Source organism: Microtus ochrogaster, unplaced genomic scaffold (genome assembly GCF_000317375.1).
Source record: "Microtus ochrogaster isolate Prairie Vole_2 unplaced genomic scaffold, MicOch1.0 UNK132, whole genome shotgun sequence".
In the NCBI taxonomy this organism is placed as follows: domain Eukaryota; kingdom Metazoa; phylum Chordata; class Mammalia; order Rodentia; family Cricetidae; genus Microtus; species Microtus ochrogaster.
In genome coordinates, this window is record NW_004949230.1 from 449,797 (window position 1) to 467,959 (window position 18,163).

Here is an 18,163-nt window from a genome sequence, read left to right on the forward strand (position 1 = left end):
GTGTGTGTGTGTGTGTGTGTGTGTGTGTGTGTGTGTGTTGGGGCGGGGCCGGGGAGAGCAAGCGCAGTAATAAATCTCCAACCTGCCTATTTGAATGAAGTGGTGGCAAATTTGCATGATAAAGATAAATCGATAGAATTCATGACAATGAAAGCCTGGTGCTTCTGCAGCCCTGCTTGACTCTCAGGGCAGGAATCTTAAAAGGGGGAGGCTGGATTGACAACGATTTCAATATGAAGGTTGGTGCCATCAAAAAGGACACAGAACACTCATTAGAATTCAAGGAAAAGATTCTCGGGTAATTTTCGCTGGCGTCACCATTCACCCCTCTCCCCACACCTTCCCTGTCCCCTGTTCACCCAAATGAGCTGTCAGGAACTGATGGGCATCTTGGTAATCAGAGAAAACAAGCTTGCCCTTTCAAGCAAAAGAGGCGATTTGACTAAAAGCAAATTGGAAACATTCCCCTCTGAGTTTCCAGCCTTTGTCTCCCAGGAATCCTGGGTGTTTTAACTGGTGCCTGGAGAACTCTAAGGACAGCGTGGAAAAGTGTGTCGTGTCCATTCAACACTTCCTTCATTCATTCTGTGGCCTCGGGGCAGGTACCCTTCATCCTCAGAGGGCTGGGGAGAGGCTCCACAGCTGCCCAAACCACTCTATAGTCAGGAAAAGGCCCCTGGGGAGCTCAGGAAGTGGGAATGAGGCCCAAGGAAGCAGGATGGCGCCACCTTGGGCTGGGTCTGCAGCCTTGACGAGGTTCTGACTCTGGCCCAGGAGCCTCCTGTCCTTCACAGCAGATCTGGTGCCTCTCTTCTCTGCCTTAGACACATTGGAGACTTCTCCAGTTGCTTAGCTGCTGCGGTTTGAGGAGCTAAAGATAGTCTTCTGTGGCTCTGCATAGCACTTCATCCTCCTCCATCTTTCTCTGGGTCCCTATGACCGTAATCATCAGCTCCTACGCTGTTTGACCACCTAAGACTCTTTAATTGAATATTTGATCAGCTGAGCCTCTCTGACTACAAACAACAGAAGCCAAGAAAGTCCCTTGCCACCTTCAGCATCTGCATTAGTAGGTCTGCAGGAAGGAGCCTGGAGCTTGACACTTCCTATCCCTGTGAGTTCCCCTCAGCCAGAGTCCCTGCTCTCCAGCGGAGAGGACTGTTTGATGGATAGTCCCACCAAGGCTACTGTGTTAGTTGGCTCTCCTCATGTCAAAGTCCCTGAGGTGAATGACTTGCATTGCTGGTCTGGGCTGTGGCTGGTGGCTCTGCTGTTTAGGGAGGCTGTGGTGGGACCGTGCATCAGATCATAGCAGAGCCCGTGAGAAAGGAGGAAGGGGGAAAGGGAGAACAAGACAGAGGGACAGAGGCACAGCCCTAGTCACCAAAGAACCTTGTGTCATCCAGGTGTGATAGATATGGTTACCCAGGCCTTTTAATCCCACACTCAGGAACCAGTGGCAGAAGAAGCAGGAGAATCTCTGTGAGTTCAAGGCCAGTTTGATCCACATACTGACTTTCAGGCCAGCCAGGGCTACATAGTAAGACTCTGTCTCAACATTCACCCACTCCCAAAAAAAGAAAACCCCAACAACCTCCCCTTCAGGCCCCACCTCTTTTTTTTTTTTTTTCCCCTCAGACAGGGTTTATCTCTTTGGAAGAGCCTTAGCTTTGGGGCCTGTCCTAGAGTTTGCTCTGTAGACCAGGCTGGCCTCGAACTCACGGAGATCCACCTACCTCTGCCTCACAAGTGCTGGGGTTAAAGGTGTGCATCACCACTGCCACACCTCTTAAAGGAAGGTCCCATCACCTCTGACAGCTGTGTCCCCATGGGCTGGGGCCCAGCGCTTTAACACATAAACCTGTGGGGTTCTGTGCAAACCACAGCAAATGCTTATGATGGGGGAGAGACTGTGTTTTCTGAGGGAAACCTGGGTGCCTTTACTTGTCATACAGAGACATTAGTGCCTCTGTCGCCTAGCAGAGAACTCATGGAGTTCAAGAGTGAGTCTCTAGCTCTTTGGGCTGAGGAGGGAGGGGGACTTGATTGGGGGAGAGGGAGGGAAATGGGAGGCGGTGGCGGGGAAGAGACAGAGATCTTTAATAAATAAATAAATTAAAAAAAGAAGACAATAGCAAAAAAAAAAAAAAAAAAAGAGTGAGTCTCTGCCCTCCCCTCCACATACGCTCCCCGGGCTTCCCTAGTCATGTAACAAACCCGACAAACCCTCCCTTCTGTGGGCAGGCACTTCTTTGGGGAAAGGAAAGATGGCGAACAATTAGTCAGGTCCATGTGGGGACATCAGAGCGGTCAGCAGGGCACGGGGCATGAGAAGGGTCAGACTGAACATGGAGATGTCATACATGAATCATGGTGTTCCAGACTCACACTTTGGTTTCCCTCGGCCTACAATGTAATATTAGCTGTTTGTTGAAGACTGGCCATGTCCCGTTGAACCCAAGGATTCCTGCCTTACAGCAAAGGGAGCCAGGCCCTGCCCCCAGCAAGGACTGGAATCCAAGTGGGGCTGCTGCAAGTTCCTGCCACAGCCACTGTGCTACCAAAGCCACAGGAATTTTTCCTTTGTTTTGTTTGAGACGGGGTCTCACTCTGTAGCCCTGGCTGTCCTGGAACTCACTCTGTAGACCAGGCTGGCCTCAAACTCAGAGATCTGCTTGCATCTGCCTTCTGATTGCTGGGGTTCAAGGTGTATGCCACCACAACCAGCTTGCCAATGAAATATTTTTGGTGTTGCCACAGTTTTCTGAGGCAGTTGTTCAGACAAACCTTCTACCTTGTGATGTAAATATCTGATATTCGGGGTACCTGATATGCAAACCCATAGGGGTTGAGGCCGTACGTTGAGAACCAGTGGTTCAGGACATGGATTGGTTTCTCAGGAAAATGGGGCTGGCGGGCTGGCCTCTCTTCCTCCTTCCTTTCTTTCTCATCTTTTCTTCTAAGTGTTGGCATTACAGGCCTTCCCTGTCACACCTGGTGAGTTATTTATTTGTTTGTTTGTTTTTATTTTGGTTTTTCGAGAGGGTTTCTCTGTGTAGCCCTGGCTGCCCTAGACCAGTTTGGCCTGAAACTCATAGATCTGCCTGCCTCTACCTCCTGAGTGCTGGGATTAAAGACGTGCGCCACCACCGCTGGGATTAACTTCATTTATTCGCTGGGATTAACTTCATTTATTATTACTAATTTACTTTTGGAGTTTGGAAACTGTACTCAGGTAGGCCTTGAACTCTCAGCCATCCCCCTGCCTGAGCCTCCTGGGTTCTGGGCTTATAAACTACCACCTCCCCTGAAACTGCCTGTGAACTGTGTTTTGAAAGTATTGTTACCACTCCGCCCCAGTTTTCAAATCAATACTCAAACATCACCTGGCTGGGGGTGGGGAGATGGAGGGCTGCATTGGAAGGTGCCTGTCATACAAGCCATACAAGCAGGTAAATTCAGCCCCCAGTGCTCACATAAAAGCCAAGCATGAGCCAAGGTGGTGGCACATGCCTTTAATCCCAGCGCTCGGGAGGCCGAGGCAGGCGGATCTCTGTGAGTTCGAGGTCAGCTGGTCTACAAGAGCAAGTTCTAGGACAGGCTCCAATGCTGCAGAGAAACCCTGTCTAGAAAAAAACCAAAAATAAAAAAAAAAAAGAGTCAAGGACATTGGCAAGAGCTTGCAATCCCAGTAGAGTTTGTAATTACCAGTAAAGAGGTGGGGAGAAGAGAAGTCCAAGGGCTCGCTGGCAGCCAGCCTATCTGCTTGGTGAGGTCCAGGTTCAGAGAGAAACCCTGACTAAAAACAAAGAGGAGATGGATAAATGAAGACACCCAGTGGTTACCTCTGGCTTGTATATGGACTAATATGTGCGCGTACATACATACATACAAAAACCCACTACACACATGTGCACACACCTCCACATGCTTACCCACACACATACATATCTACACCTAACACTCTATGCACATGTACACACTACACACACACACCTACACATATGTGTACATCTAGATACACTCTATGCACACATGCACATACCCATACACGTGTACATACCACACGAGCATGCACACCTACACATACATGTACACTACACTCCTGACATTGCCTGCTTTTGCCCCATTATTGGCTGTGACCTGTTTAGCCCCGTCTGGGACCTGTCCTACTGTGATCTGCCGTTCCTTGTCCCAGCCTTCTCTGGATCCTGGGCTACTGATCCGGCACACTGTGACCCAGTGAGTTGACTTCCCACTGCTTTGAGGTCGCCATGAGGAGGAAATGCAGGTGGAGGCAGGGCACATTTCCACGCTCGGACAGCACTTCCAGCTACCGCTCGACTCCTCTGGGGTCTGCTGCCCCTGAGCCCTCTCCTCACATCTTCCCCCTGTGTGGTTCCCTGTTGGGACACTGCTGGGTGACCTCAGCTGCCTAGAGCTGGCCTCTCTCTGTGTCTGCCACATGGCTAATGTGAAGGGCCTCAAAACAGTGACTGTTTCTTGCCTGGTGTATATCCCCCCCGCCCCGCCATAACTCCTTTACTCCGCTGGCTCAGTCAAGCACCAAGAATCATCACAACGTTAAAAGATAAGCCTGACAGGGTGGTACACACCTGTAATCCCAGCACTGCGTCAGGGCTAAGGACAGACTAGGCTATAAGAGACCCTATCTCAAAAAACAAACAAACAAGCAAAAACACAAATCAAAACAAAACCCCCCAAAGACCAAAGAGCTAAAAGTAGCGTCCAGGTTCTGTGCAGTGGCCATCATGGCCGTCATACCTAACAGCCACTTCTTCCTTTTTAGGGTTGCTGGTTGTGAAAGCAAAGAGAGCCTTGAGTTGGCTGACATCTCAGTGCCAGGGTATATAGAGGCAAAACCAGCTGCTCCAGAGATGGCCTTTGAACTCTTCAGCATGGCCCCTTCCTACGACAGCCTGGCCATACAGAGAATCCCACTGAGGACTGACATAATCCAAGCTGAGCCCATGAAGACCTTGGCCCCATCCAAATCGAAGCTCAGCACCATTGAGGCCAAGAGAATCATGTCAGTCCTGGATGAGGCCATACAAAAAGTGGAGCTGGTGACCCTGATGTCCTACGTGGAGTCCCACCCAGAAGTTCTGGAGGGGATGTTCCCTGAAGACTTGGTGAGGGCCATAAGAGAGCATTTGGACATTGGCCAGGTCTTGCTGGAGGGCGCCAGCATCCTGCAGGAGAAACAGAAGCAGCTGGAGGAAGAGGAGGAAGCTGAGGAAGCCTGGTGCCAGGACCGCCTACTATCCATAGAGCTATGCAGGGCCAGTCTGGGGCCACTGACACACCAGTTCCGAGACTCCACCAAGGCTATCCTGAGGCTCCTGACCAATGACTCCCAGGTCATCACGCTGCTGCAGATGCAGGCACCAGGCAGAAGCCCGGGGGCCCAGCGCCTCCTGGACAGCCTGGTGGAGCTTCGTGGCTTCCTCTTTGAAAAACTACTCACCAGCCCTATGGAGGTGAAGGAGAAGAACCAGTTCATACAGGACATCAACCGGAGGAATGAAAGGAACCAAGAAGTGATTGACGCCCTCCAGGCTGAGCTGGCAGAGGTGCTGAAGAATAAGGAGTCTGAGGTAAACTTCCCAGCATCCTTCAGGTTATGAGAGGAACTGCGGCCGGGAGCCCAAACCCTGTGAGACTTGGGTCTCCTCTCACTGATTCAATAGCTTTCTCTTCAATTACTCTGTAGGGACTGTCGCGAGCATTTCACTCACAGGACACGAGGAAAGCATTAAGGAATTAGTTGGGTGCTGTTTGGAAGTATGGTGAAGGATAAGGACGGGGCACCGTGAAGGGATGGTACAAGGAGTAATTCGGGCCAGGAGGACCAGGGACGCCGCCACTAAGACATGAAGGATAAAGAAAGGGGGACTGAGCCAGACAGGTGAGGAAGGCTTTCCCAGCCAGGGGTTGGCGAGTTGTCATTGTCACCAGCGAAGAGAGTTCTTCGTCCTGTGTAGGATAGACATCAGACACATGGGGGAGGGGTCGCAGAGCCAGCTCAGTGGTTAAAAGTGCATACTGTTCACTATACAGCCTTGGCTGGCCTGGAACTCAGAGATAACCCCTGCCTGTGCCTCTGGAGTGCTGGGACTGAAGGTCTGTGCCATCGCACCCGGTACACACTGCTCTAGCAGAGTGGAAGAGTTCAGTTCCCAACACTGATGTCCAGCAACTCACAAACACCTGTAACTCCAGCTCCCGGGGATGTCGCCCTCTTCTGGACACCACAGGCACCTGCATTCATGCACATATCCACACACACAGGTTTAAAATTATATTAAATCTGGAAAGAAAAGAAATCTGAAACCCAAGAGTATTGAAGCAAAAGAAAAGTGAAATATTATTATAAAAAGAAGTACAGAATTGGCTGGTGATGGGGCACGCCTTTAATCCCAGCATCCCAGAGGCAGACAGATGTCTGGTCTACAGAGCGAGTTCCAAGTCAGCTAAGGCTACACAGAGAGACCCTGGCTCAAGAAAAGTACAGGGTTGGGCATGGCTCAGTGAACAAAAGCTTCTGTACAGCCTGGGGGACCTAAGTTTGAGCCTCGGAGCCCACTTTTTTTTTAAAGCTGGTATGGTAGTGTACCTTTGTAATCTCAGCAGTGGGGAGGCAGAGACAGGAGGGCCCCTCCCCTCAGACAATTGGCTGGCCAGCCTAGCCTAGCCAACAAGCTCCAGGCCAGTGAGAGGGAGAGGTGGCTGACACGTGAGGGTGTGCACACAAGCACACCCATGCACACGTACAGAGAGGTGCAGCAGGCTACCCTACAGCTGTGTTTCATCTATGGAAGGGTTTGAATACTTGAATATTCAGAAGTTCTGCAGGCAGCTTGAAGTGGGCCTGTGTGTGCATCCCCCCGCCCAACACGGACTTGACTAGTTAGTGTATTATAATGAATCTCAGGGCCAGTTACAATTCAGGAATTGAGATGTGGCTACTGTCTTTCATACACTCGTCCCAGGTGAGCAACAGCAGCCTGCTTTTTTTTTGGGGTGGGGGGGCTCCATATCTCATCTCCAAAGGGTCACACAATCCACACCCTGGGCTCAGTGTTCTCCACATTACTCTGCTGTTTAGTGTGGAAGCAGCCATGAACAGTGTCAGGACAAAAGGGCTGTGTCCCAATAATACTTTATTGACAGATATGGCCGTCCGGATCTGGTCTTTGTGCCTTTATTTGCTGACTTCTTTCCTAGGTGGAGGGGAGCATAAGCCTGGCGGGTTCAGAACTCTAGGGGAGGACATAGCCAAAGGCCAGCTGCCCCCGTGATTGTGGGGTGCGTGCTACGTGGCTATTAATGGGACCCCATCCTCATTTGTCCCTGCCTAGGTGGAGAAGGAGAATTTTGTGATCCAAGAACTGAAGAACCACCTGCACCAGGTGTTCAAGTTCTCGGAGAACAGCCTCCTCCGCACGAAGCAGGAGGCAGAGAAACAGCAGAAGGTGGATTACCGGGCCTCCCAGGCTAGGCTGGCCAAGATACAGCAAGAGATCCTGGCGCTTCGTACACAGTTCCACAATCTGGTCATGGAGAACCGGGAGGTGGAGCAGGCCCTAAGGAAGGTGCCCTGAGGTCTCATGGGGGCAGAGGGGACAGGGCAGGGCTGGCCCAGGAGTAGGAAAGCTCCAGAGAGGTGTACCTCCCGGTAGGGGGTGGTAGGGGAAGCACACAGGTGGAGTAAGGTTCCTCCCTCACCGCCATCTCCTAGTTCACCCATGGTGGAGGCTGGGTCTTGCTTCATTCCTCACTATGGCAGAATCACATTCTGTTTTATGTGTGTGAGGGGGATTTTTCCTTTTTTTCCCCCTGGGATTAAAGGTGTTTCTCCTGAGTACTGGGATTAAAGGCGTGTGTCACCACTGCCCAGCTGAAAAAGCGTTTTCTTATTGATGGATTGAGACAGGCTCTGGCTGTCCTGGAATTCACTCTATATGTAGACCAGGCTGGTTTTAAACTCGGAGATCCACTGCTTTGCCTCCCTAGTGCTGGGAGCAAAGGTGTGCGCCATCATGCCTGACCCAAGTGTTTTAAGTTTTTATTTTATGTATTTTGCCTACATGTGTGTGTTTATATGTCTGTGTACCACATGTATGCAGTGCCCTCAGAGGCCAGAAGAGGGCGTTGCATCTAGAACCGGAGTTACAGAGGGTTGTGAGCTACCATGTGGATGCTAGGAATTGAACCTGGGTCCTCTGGAAGAGAAAACAGTGCTTTTAACTGCTGTGGCATCTCTCCAGCCCCAAGTATATTTAATTTTTAAACTTAGGGCCTCATTTGTGCTAGACAAAGGTTGAGTCACATCCCCAGCTGGGAGCTGACCCTTTAAAACAAAATATTTATGTGTGTGTGTGTGTGCATGCATGTGTGGGTGGGCGTGCGTGTGCGCGTGTGTGCCTGCGTGCGTGTGCACGTGTGCCTGCGTGCGTGTGTGTGTGTGCCTGTGTGTGTATGCGCGTGTGCCTGCGTGCGTGCATGTGCGTATGTGCCTGCGTGCGTGTGCGCGTGTGTGCCTGCGTGCTTGTGTGCCTGCGTGCGTGTGCGCGTGTGTGCCTGCGTGTGTGCATGCGCGTGTGTGCCTGCGCGTGTGTGCCTGCGTGTGTGCATGCGCATGTGTGCCTGCGTGCGTGCGTGTGTGCCTGTGTGTGTGCCTGTGTGCGTGCATGCGCGCACATACACTGCAATGCCTGTGTGGAGGTCAGAGGATAGGTCTGCTGTCAGTTCTCTCCTGCCACCTTGTGGGGTCAGGATAAAACTCAAGCCCTAACCGCCTCTACCTACCCACTGAGCCAACTTACTGGCTCTGGACTCTTTTGTTTTTGTTTAAGAAAAAATATAAAGTGGAGACTGAAATTGAGAACTGGATCCAGAAATATGACATGGAGATGAGCGAGAAGCAGGTATGTGTTGGGGGCTCCTCCTGAGGGGCTGGGAGGGATGGGAGTGGGGTAGGAGCTTTCCCAGATGGCCTAGGTAGGAGCCTTCCTGGTGTTCAGGTGTGGGTGGTGGGGAGCCTATGGTGGGGTACAGGGTGAGAGGACATAAGAAATGCAAAACTGCTGCAAGCCAGATCCATCCAGATGTCCCCTCCTCCAGCCTGGCTCAGCCCCTGCCTGCTCCCAGTTCAGAGGGGAGTCTACCCACTACTGTTACCAGGCACTTACTTAGAACCTAAATAAGGCAGGGAGGCACAGCTGTGTCACCTGACATCAGTTGGCCTTTTTGAGTTTGGATCTGACCATGAGAAACACAGGTTGCAAGGTGTGTCCTGAGGCCCTCATGGGAGGGTTCATGAGACACCATTACTGAATGTGTCTGAGCCCTGAACTAGGTCTAGATAAATCCTGATCTGCAGTGGGAGCCTGGGTGGCCCCACCCACTTGCATGTGACACAGGTGGCACCTGGCCCTGACCTGGGCAGGCCTGAAGAGCTGAGAGTTCACACCTTGTCAGAGAAAGGCAAGCAGGACCCCTCTCAGCCAGACCACAGTGCTCCCCTGACTCAGGAGCTGTGAGGCTGGTGCCCGGTTTTGGGCCCCAGAACAGGTTGTGTGGTGCGGCCATGGCTGGGTGGTGTGCACAGGGTCAAGTACTACAAAACAAACCCTACAGAGTCCCGAGTGCCACAGTGGACTCTGTAGGGTTTGTAGATTTGTAGGTCCCTTGTTGGCTGGGACCCTGACAGCTCAGCTCAGTCCTTGTCTTCAAAGTCAAAGTGCTCTGCCCATGTGGATACTCAGTAGGTGTTGGTGGAAAGAAGGGGTAGAAAGAGGGGAGGGGGGAGTTGGTGTGAATTGCAGTAAGAGGGATGAGGGACAGAATGGGGGACTCTGGGGTCACCTGCAGATCTTTCTGCTCTGAGCCTCTGTGAAGCTGCTCAGTGGCGGTGGCCTCACTGTGTCCCGACTCTGTGGAGTGAGATGCTCTGTGTCCTGACTCTGTGGAGTGAGATGCTCTGTGTCCTGGCACTGTGATAAAACACCTGAGAAAGGGAAGGAAAGTTTGTCTGGGCTCAGAGTTTTGGAGAGTACAGTTCATGGTCACTGGACCCCACTGCCTTGAGTCTAAGGAGAGAGTGTCACAGAGAGGGGAGCAGAAATGTTCACCACAGAGGGGCTGGTAATGAAGGAGGAGAAGGAAAAAAAGGGTTGAAGGGTGGAGGAAGAAGAGGAGGGAGACACAGACCAAAGAGAAGATACCTTTCAAGGGCCCACCCCCCAAGAAACTACTTCCTTCCAGAAAGCCCGCTCCTGTTGTTCAGCAGTGAATCCATCAGCTGGTTAACCCACTGATGAGGTTGGCGCTTTCACGATTCAGTCGCCTCTCAACAGCGCCACCTAGCGGGAGACCAGGCCTCCAACCCATGTGTCTGTGAGCGGCCTTTCAAACTGAAGCCGAGTATCCCAGAAACTGGCCCTGAAATTGGGAATTGTCTGGAAAACCAGGAGCTTAAAAGAAAATCTCCTAAAGGTGCAGAGAAGCTAGACTTCAATGCTAGGGCCAGCGGCTGGGGAGCTGGCTCAGTTTCTAGGATGTTTGCCACGCAAACACCAGGACCCGAGTTCCCATCCCCAGCACCTACATAAGAAGCTGAAGGCCACAGTGTGCAGTTATAATCACTTTGCCAGGAGGTAGAGACAGGCAGATCCTGTGAGTTTGCCAGCTCAGTGACACCAGCAAGTTCCAGGTTCAGTGAAAGAAAGGTGGAGAGATTGAGGACACCTGATGTTGACCTCTAGCCTACACACACACACACACACACACACACACACACACACACACGCGCGCGCGCGCGCGCGCGCACACCACGTGCATTAATTGTGCACTTAAACAAGAACACATGCACACCTAGGTTTGCACACCTTGCTGCCCTTGTCCTTCCCTCCATCCCGAGATCTGTTCAGTTGGATCCTTCCTGGAGTGAGCCCAGGTACAGACAGGCCCTGTACCTTACCTGGCTGGGGCGGAAGACAGGGAACATGGGAAGCCATGCCAAGTGCTGCGTCCCCAGCCCTGCCCCTCGCCTAGGACGAATTCGAGGACCTTGAGAGCATCCACAAGGAGGAGAAGCTGCAGCTGGAGGAGCTGAAGGAGAGGCATGCGGTGCTGGTGGAGGAGTTCGCCCAGATCCGCGCTGAGAGCGAGATCAACTCCAAGAAGAGGGTGGAGGCAGAGCGCGAGATGGTGCGCATGGTGCGGGCCGCCACGCTCATCCAGGCCGTGTGGAAGGGCTACCTGGTGCGCTCCATGCTCAGGTCCAGGAAGAAGAAGCGCGGAAAGGGGAAAGGCAAAGACAAGGGGAAGGGCAAAGAGGAGAAGAAAGCCAAGGGCAAGGCCAAAGCCAAGAAGAAGTGACCGCTGCCTGGCCTGGCCCCGCCCCTGCCCAGCTTCAACCTCCCCCTGCCGGATCTGAACCACAACCCCCCATCCCTCGCCCCAGCCCTTCCATCCCTGGCTTTGATTATGGCTAAAATTAAAAACCAACATTTAAACCATTCTCAACACTGTTGATTCACCCTTCAACATACATGTCTTCCCTGGGATGAGGCTGTGTTGCTCATGGGCGCAGCATCCCGAGGAGGGTGCAAGCTTTGGGCCCCCATCCTTTCACATCTTCATTGAAAAATGAGGCCCTGGTCCCAGCCCTGGAGCTACTGTGGTTGCCATGGAGACATCATGGCACAGCTTTGCCCCTATGCTATGAACCATTGGGAGGGCAGCAGCGTTTTTGTTTGGTGTTTAGATTGTTTGCACGATTTTCAAAAAGTATTAGTTGCTAGAATTTCATAAATTGAGAACTATCCCATAGAAACCGAGCAGCCCTTTCTGTAAGGATCCCATCACTCTGATATCCCAGAATTCGGCCCGTGTCTTCCATAGTGCGGCAGCAGCAGTCCCGCAACTTTATCTTGAAACAAAGTATTCCTATGTAGCCCAGACTGTCCTTGAACTTAGGGTGACCCTCTGATTTTTTTTTTTGTTGTTGTTGTTGTTGTTTTTCGAGACAGGGTTTCTCTGTGGCTTTGGAGCCTGTCCTGGCCTCGAACTCACAGAGATCTGCCTGCCTCTGCCTCCTGAGTGCTGGAATTAAAGGTGTGCGCCACCACCGCCTGGCTTCCTTCCTCCGATTTCTTTTTTTTTTTTTTGGTTTTTTCGAGACAGGGTTTCTCTGTAGCTTTGGAGCCTGTCCTGGAACTCCCTTGGTAGACCAGGCTGGTCTCGAACTCAGAGATCTGCCTGCCTCTGCCTCCCGAGTGCTGGGATTACAGACGTGCGCCACCACCGCCCGGCCCTCCGATTTCTAAATGTATAGGCCACCTCTTCTGGCTGACTCCTTCCTCCACTTTAAAACACAAAGCATGAGTCCGGCCTGCATGGGAGTGGATTCCTTGCCTTTAATCCCACCACTTGGGAGGCTGAAGTAGAAGGATCTCTGAGTTTGAGGCTAGCCTGGTCTACAAAGTGAGTTCCAGGACAGCCAGAGCTACATGGGGAAACCCTGTCTTACGTGGTTGTGCCCATGAAGTCCAGAGCTGGGTGGAACTACAGCCACTGATGTTTGTGAGCCACTAGAAGAGGTTACTGACGTCTGAACCCAGTACTGACCTGACAGAGCTGTTATGGTCTCTTAACCCTTTAGTCCCAATTTTTTTTTTTTTTTTTTTGAGATAGGGTTTCTTTGAGTAGCCTTGGCTGTCCTAGAACTCACTCTGTAGACCAGGCTGGCTTCAACTCACAAAGATCTGCCTGCTTCTGCCTCTCAAGTGCTGGGATTAAAGGCATGCATGATCACAGCCCAGAAACTTTTTATTAAAAGGTGTGTGTGTGTATCACATGCATGCCTGATGCCTGAAAAGGTCAGAGGGTGTTGGATCCCCTGGAATTGGAGTTATAGGTGGTTAGGAGCCACCTGATGTGGGTCCTCCCTCTGGAAGAGCAGTAAGCAAGTAAGCACTCTTAACTACTGGGTCATCTCTCCAGTGCCCCCTCCTCCATCTTTTGTGGTTCCCATAAGGCTGCCCCTATCCTGTCTCCCCCAAGTGCTCTGACACCACAGCCTGGTACAGCCAGACTCCAGGCCTGGTATCAGTTAACCTGGTGGCATCACCCTGGGCTTCAGCCGACCTTTAGTGTAGATGGGAGAAGAATATGTGCTTCTATTTTTAGCCTGTGCCTATCAACGTGAAGGGGAGGGACAGAAAAAAAAGGAGGTACACTAAACCATTCTCTTATGAAAGTTCTGGAAGCTTAACGTCCTCTGTGGCTGTAGTGCAGTCTGTCTGTACCCAGGTATGTCTGTCTGACCTCTGCAAATGATTACAAATGTCCCTGGGCCTGGCTACACCTAGACAATGGTGAGATGCCCCCTGGGCTCCCTGAACTGCTCAGAGAAGGAGGGGGACCAGGAGAGGCTCAAGACTCCCACTGCCATCATGCAGGGCAGCTCTGAGGCCCAGGGCCCCAGCAGCCAGGCTCCCTGTCCCTGGCTGCCTCCTCCAGCTAGGTCATCCACTAAGCCCTGTTCTGTTTTGTTGGGGGAGGAGGTTGCTGGGGATTGATCCCAGGGCCCCATTCATGTATGTCAGGCAAACATTCTACTATCAAGCTACATCCCCGCCCCCCAGCAAGACAACTGCTAGCAAAGGACTCTCACTGTGTCCTGAGCTGGCAGGAACCACCCACCTACCCATGTATGGTGTCATAAAACAGAGGCAGGACGGTTGTCCTCAGACCTCAGCAGCCACTGTCATATCTGTCACATGCTCAAATCACCCTTGGTTGTTTAACTGTACTGTTTAAATTGACTGAGGCCTTTACTTAAGGGGGAAAAAGCAACACACCACTAAGCTTTGATGAGCTGAATATATTTAGTACATGGAATGAATAAATACACGAATATTAAAATGTCTCCCCCATGTTCCACCCTCGGGGTTCACATACAGCCCAGGAAACTCTCTCGAGGCACCCAGACCCCTGTAGAAACTGAATCCTGAGCAGGGAGCTGGGTGGGGTTTGGCACCAATGCAGAAAGAGGCTGCGCCATGGCCAGAGAGATATCTCAAAGGACCCCAAACACCCCACAGAGGCGGCTAGGAAGTCCTGAGCTTGTGGGGACAAAGGGAAGCATGGCCTGTCCTCACCATGGAGCCTCAGGGAGGCTTCTCTAGTGCTTGGAGGCACTGGAGACACTGGTCCCCATAGTACTGCACCTGAGCCAGAGGATTACCTGATGAGAACCTCATTTCCAAGGAGGCTTTGGCTTGGGGGGGCTGGCCCCTTGTTGAGGGGCAGCTGGCCCTGAAACTTTGCCTGACCATGACCTGGGAGTGACCAAGGGACTCCGAACAGTCATCCCTGACATGGAAGGCCGGGGACTCCAAGGTCCATTGGTCTGGGGGACACTGGAAGCTGGATGACCCATGCTGGGGACACTTAGGTGGCTGAGTGAATGGGAACGCCTCCGCCCCAGAGAGGAACGAGCATCTAACCCCTCCTGGGACGTCTTCTGGGAGCCTGTTGCCACACTGGGCTCTGTCCTGGAGGGTCCATCTGGGTGAATGGCTCGAAGTGGGGTCTCTCTGGGGCGAGGTGAGTGGCCACCCCTAGGGGTGGCTGGTGGTGTCCAGAAAAGGGTCTGGAGCTTGGCAGTATCCCCTATGGCTGTCCGAGACCCCTCCTTGTTGGTGCCCTGTGGCCAGGAGCCGAAAAGGGACTCATCACAGTAGGAGGGGGTGTGGCCAATCAACCTAGGAAAGGGAAGAACACAGTGACCTGCGATGACACACCAGCGCTCTCTATAACCCCACTCCCCACCAGCTACGGAAGCAGTCGGAGCCTGCCTGGCACCCTTGGCCCCCGACACTCTTCAATAGGCTCATAGGCATCAATAGGTATTAGCCCAAGACAGCTGAGGCTTGTCCCCCTCTTCTTCTGGACACGGACAAGTTGGAGAGGGGAGCAGTCCTAAAAAGGACCCTCATATGAACCCACCATCAAGAGTCCTAACTACAGCCACTCCATAAGCCCTTATGAATACCCGTACATGTTCAAATCTTGTGCATCAAACGACAGACACTCTCCTGAATCTACCCTGCTCCAGATTGATGGAGTAATTAAGTCTGTTAAGTGCTAGGCAAACAGTCGTCACGCTGTTGTTTAGGAACAACAAAACTCTACAAGAGCTTGGGTCAGCAAGACAGTTCTGCTGGTGTGGATGCTTGTGGCCAAGACTGACAACCAAGTTCAATCCTCAGGATCTACGTGGTAAAAGGAAAGAACGGACTCCTACAAGTTGTCCTTTGACCTCCACCAGTACACAAGCCTCACACACAAAAATAACCAAATACAAATGTACCTTTCAAAAAACTCTACATGGTGGCTGGAGAGATGGCTCAGTGGTTAAGAACACTGACTACTCTTCCAGAGGACCCGGGTTCAATTCCCAGCACCCGCATGGCAGCTCACAACTGTCTGAAGATCCACTTGCAGGGGATCTGACACCCTCACACCAGTGCACATAAAATTAAGTTAAAGAAACCATAAAAAAACATTTAAAAACAAAAACAAAAAACTCAACATGAGCTCAGCAGAGATGCAATTTTTTTTTGCCCCCAAGAATTTCCTTTAAAATATTTTAAACTTATTATTACTATGTGCGTATGATGTGGCTATGTGGGCATGGTCAGAGGACAACACTGTGGAGTCATTCTGTCCTTCCTCCTTCATGAAAGTTCCAGCAACCACAGGTCACCAGGCTTTTGAGTCAGGAGCCTTCACCCACTGAGCCATTCGCCAGTCAACACTATCACTGATCAAGACATCGCCGGGCGGTGGTGGCGCACGCCTTTAATCCCAGCACTCGGGAGGCAGAGGCAGGCGGATCTCTGTGAGTTCGAGACCAGCCTGGTCTACAAGAGCTAGTTCCAGGACAGGCTCCAAAACCACAGAGAAACCCTGTCTCGAAAAACAAAAAAAAAAAAAAAAAAAAAAAAAAACAAAAAAAAACTGATCAAGACATCAATCGCAGCATTCGGCTGTTGTGCCCCGATATTCCCCACTCCCATTTAATGGGGGCATTCGTTCTATTATCTGAGTAAACTGGCTCAGAGAAATCAGGGTGCTGCCCACGGCCACACAGCAGGTGAACAGGAGGCTGTACCAGGTAGCCTGATAGCTCCGGTGGTCAGGTTCAGTTGTCAGGTTGGCCCGTGGGTGTGCCTGTGACGGATCTCCCTCTTAGTACAAGTGTCTCACATGCATGGAAGTCTATGCACCCACCACATGTGTGTGCCTGAAGTGTCAGAGAGGGGGTGGGGTGCTCTGGGACAGAAGGAAAGGAAGACAGTGTGCAGTGGAGCAGGCATGCATGTGGCCTGCTGGCCCCAGCTCCCCCCCACCCCCCGCTGTGACTTCTTATAGCAACAGCTGTGCAACCACGGACCACAACACACCCCTTCTGGCCTAAGTTGCTTCTGCAGAGAGTATTTTATCACAAGAAAAGAGGCCAAGAAAGCCATCCTTAGTACAGGAGCGTACCCCCACCCTGTTACCTGTATTTGTTTTTCTTCCTTGGTGTGAGGTTTGGGGTGCTGCCCCTGGAGGGGGTAGACTCACAGTCTCTCTTAACCAGAGAGACCTTCGGTGGTCCTGGGCCCACTCCTGCCGATCTGTCACAGTTCTGCACCCAGGGTGGGTCAAAGGCTGGTGGAGTGGGCCGGGTTCCTGTAGGGCTGCCAAACAGGGTCTCATCCACATAGGATGCCCTGGCCTTGACCCTGTAGCTGCTGGGGCTGCAGTGCTTAAGGTGGAGTGCCTGCATTCCACTGTGGGCCAGTTCCACCAGGATCCAAGCTGCAGTCAGTGGTCAGGTCATCTTGCTAGACTCAGCCTCCAGGGCTCCCTGTGCAAATGGTGAGAGTAAGAGCGAATAGCAGGGCCAGATAAACAACGGAGGCAACCTGGAGTCTCAAACCCAGGGGCAAAAGGGAAAGGGGCTGGTCTTTCTCAAAGGGGGACTACCATTCAGGGGCATCTTGAAAATGAATCACTTTCTTGCCCCTCCCCCATCTATGGTTTCTTGTCGCTCAAACTGGCCTGGAACTCACAATGTTCTATAGCAAAGAATGACCTTTAACTCTGATCCCTCCCTCTACTTCCCAGGTGGAACTGCACGACTGCCTGGCTTCTGAGTTTGAACCCCGTGGTCTGTGCAAGCTGCAGTCTAAGCAGGCACTCCTGTCTTTCTAGTTGACAAGACAGGGGAAAATGCCGTCAGCAAATATTTAATGAATAAACAGATACACACTTTTAGCCTACAGTGTATACTCAACAAATATTTACAGGACGACTACGGGCGTAAATGGGGATGGCACCAATCAGAAAAAGAAACTACGGTGGGAGGGGGGAAAGGGGGCTCCCAAGCCGCTGTCGCCCCCACGCCTACCTTGTGCAAAGCACTTTGCAAATGTAGTGCGTTCTAGTCCTCGCCAATAGTCCTGTTCAGTCTCTTTAGATTAAATCCATTTTCCCGACCACAACTCAGGCTCCAAACAGCGGAGTACCGCGCACCAGTCACCCAACGAAGCTGAAAGCGCAGGCATCACCGGAACTCTGTGCTCGGCAATTTTCCTACCGGGGCCTCTGGTCAGCAATCTCTGGCTCCAGCACAACCCCCCGCACAGCGCAGCACAGCACAGCACAGCACAGCAAGCGCAGTGGCGCCACAGCGACACGCGCCCAAGCGCATCCCGCGCTGGGCAACAGGAGAGACGGCCCGCCCCTGCGCAGCTGGTACGTCCCTCGGCCACGCCCCCGCGCAGATGGTACGTTCCGCAGGCCACACCCCCATCTCGTTGGTATCCTCCTTAGGCCCGCCCCTCGGGGGGTTCCATCCTGGATAGTTGGTACATTCCTTGAATTCTTCCACCCGTTCAGTTGTGTCCCTCGGACTCGGCTCCCAATACAGTTGGTACATTCCTCAGAGCTTGATATTTGCAAAGCAATTACGTCCTTTGAGCCTCTATTCAAGTTCAGTTGGTACATTCCTCAGGTCCCCCCCCCACTAGTTGGTCTGTCCCCTAGGCCCCGCCCCGTCGGTGGAGCCACGTTGACG

The 18,163-nt window shown here is 52.1% G+C and overlaps 2 protein-coding genes across 4 annotated transcripts in view; one reads left to right on the forward strand and one right to left on the reverse strand.

The window, feature by feature from the left end:
• The window catches only part of Iqcd (IQ motif containing D), a 15,056-nt gene extending 3,439 nt beyond the window's left edge, over positions 1-11,617 (forward strand). For both annotated transcript variants that reach the window (XM_026778385.1, XM_005371868.3), the window contains exons 2-5: positions 4,811-5,618; positions 7,383-7,616; positions 8,880-8,951; positions 11,080-11,617. In XM_026778385.1, coding sequence (XP_026634186.1) covers positions 4,899-5,618; positions 7,383-7,616; positions 8,880-8,951; positions 11,080-11,406 — 1,353 coding nt within the window. In that variant the 5' untranslated portion in view covers positions 4,811-4,898 and the 3' untranslated portion in view covers positions 11,407-11,617. The remainder of the gene's footprint in view (positions 1-4,810; positions 5,619-7,382; positions 7,617-8,879; positions 8,952-11,079) is intronic.
• Positions 11,618-13,794: 2,177 nt separating this feature from the next.
• Positions 13,795-17,789, reverse strand: Rita1 (RBPJ interacting and tubulin associated 1). 2 transcript variants are annotated; one of them, XM_005371869.3, is made up of 3 exons: positions 17,495-17,789; positions 16,602-16,951; positions 13,799-14,798 (listed from the first exon to the last, which is right to left on the reverse strand). In XM_005371869.3, the coding sequence occupies exons 2-3, from the start codon at positions 16,868-16,870 to the stop codon at positions 14,291-14,293; spliced, it is 777 nt and encodes a 258-aa protein (XP_005371926.1). In that variant the 5' UTR covers positions 16,871-16,951; positions 17,495-17,789; the 3' UTR covers positions 13,799-14,290. The 2 variants fall into 2 exon arrangements, with proteins under 2 accessions (XP_026634184.1, XP_005371926.1); XM_026778383.1 differs by lacking the exon at positions 17,495-17,789 and having other exon boundaries at positions 13,795-14,798; positions 16,602-16,911.
• Between the last annotated feature and the right edge of the window lie 374 nt (positions 17,790-18,163).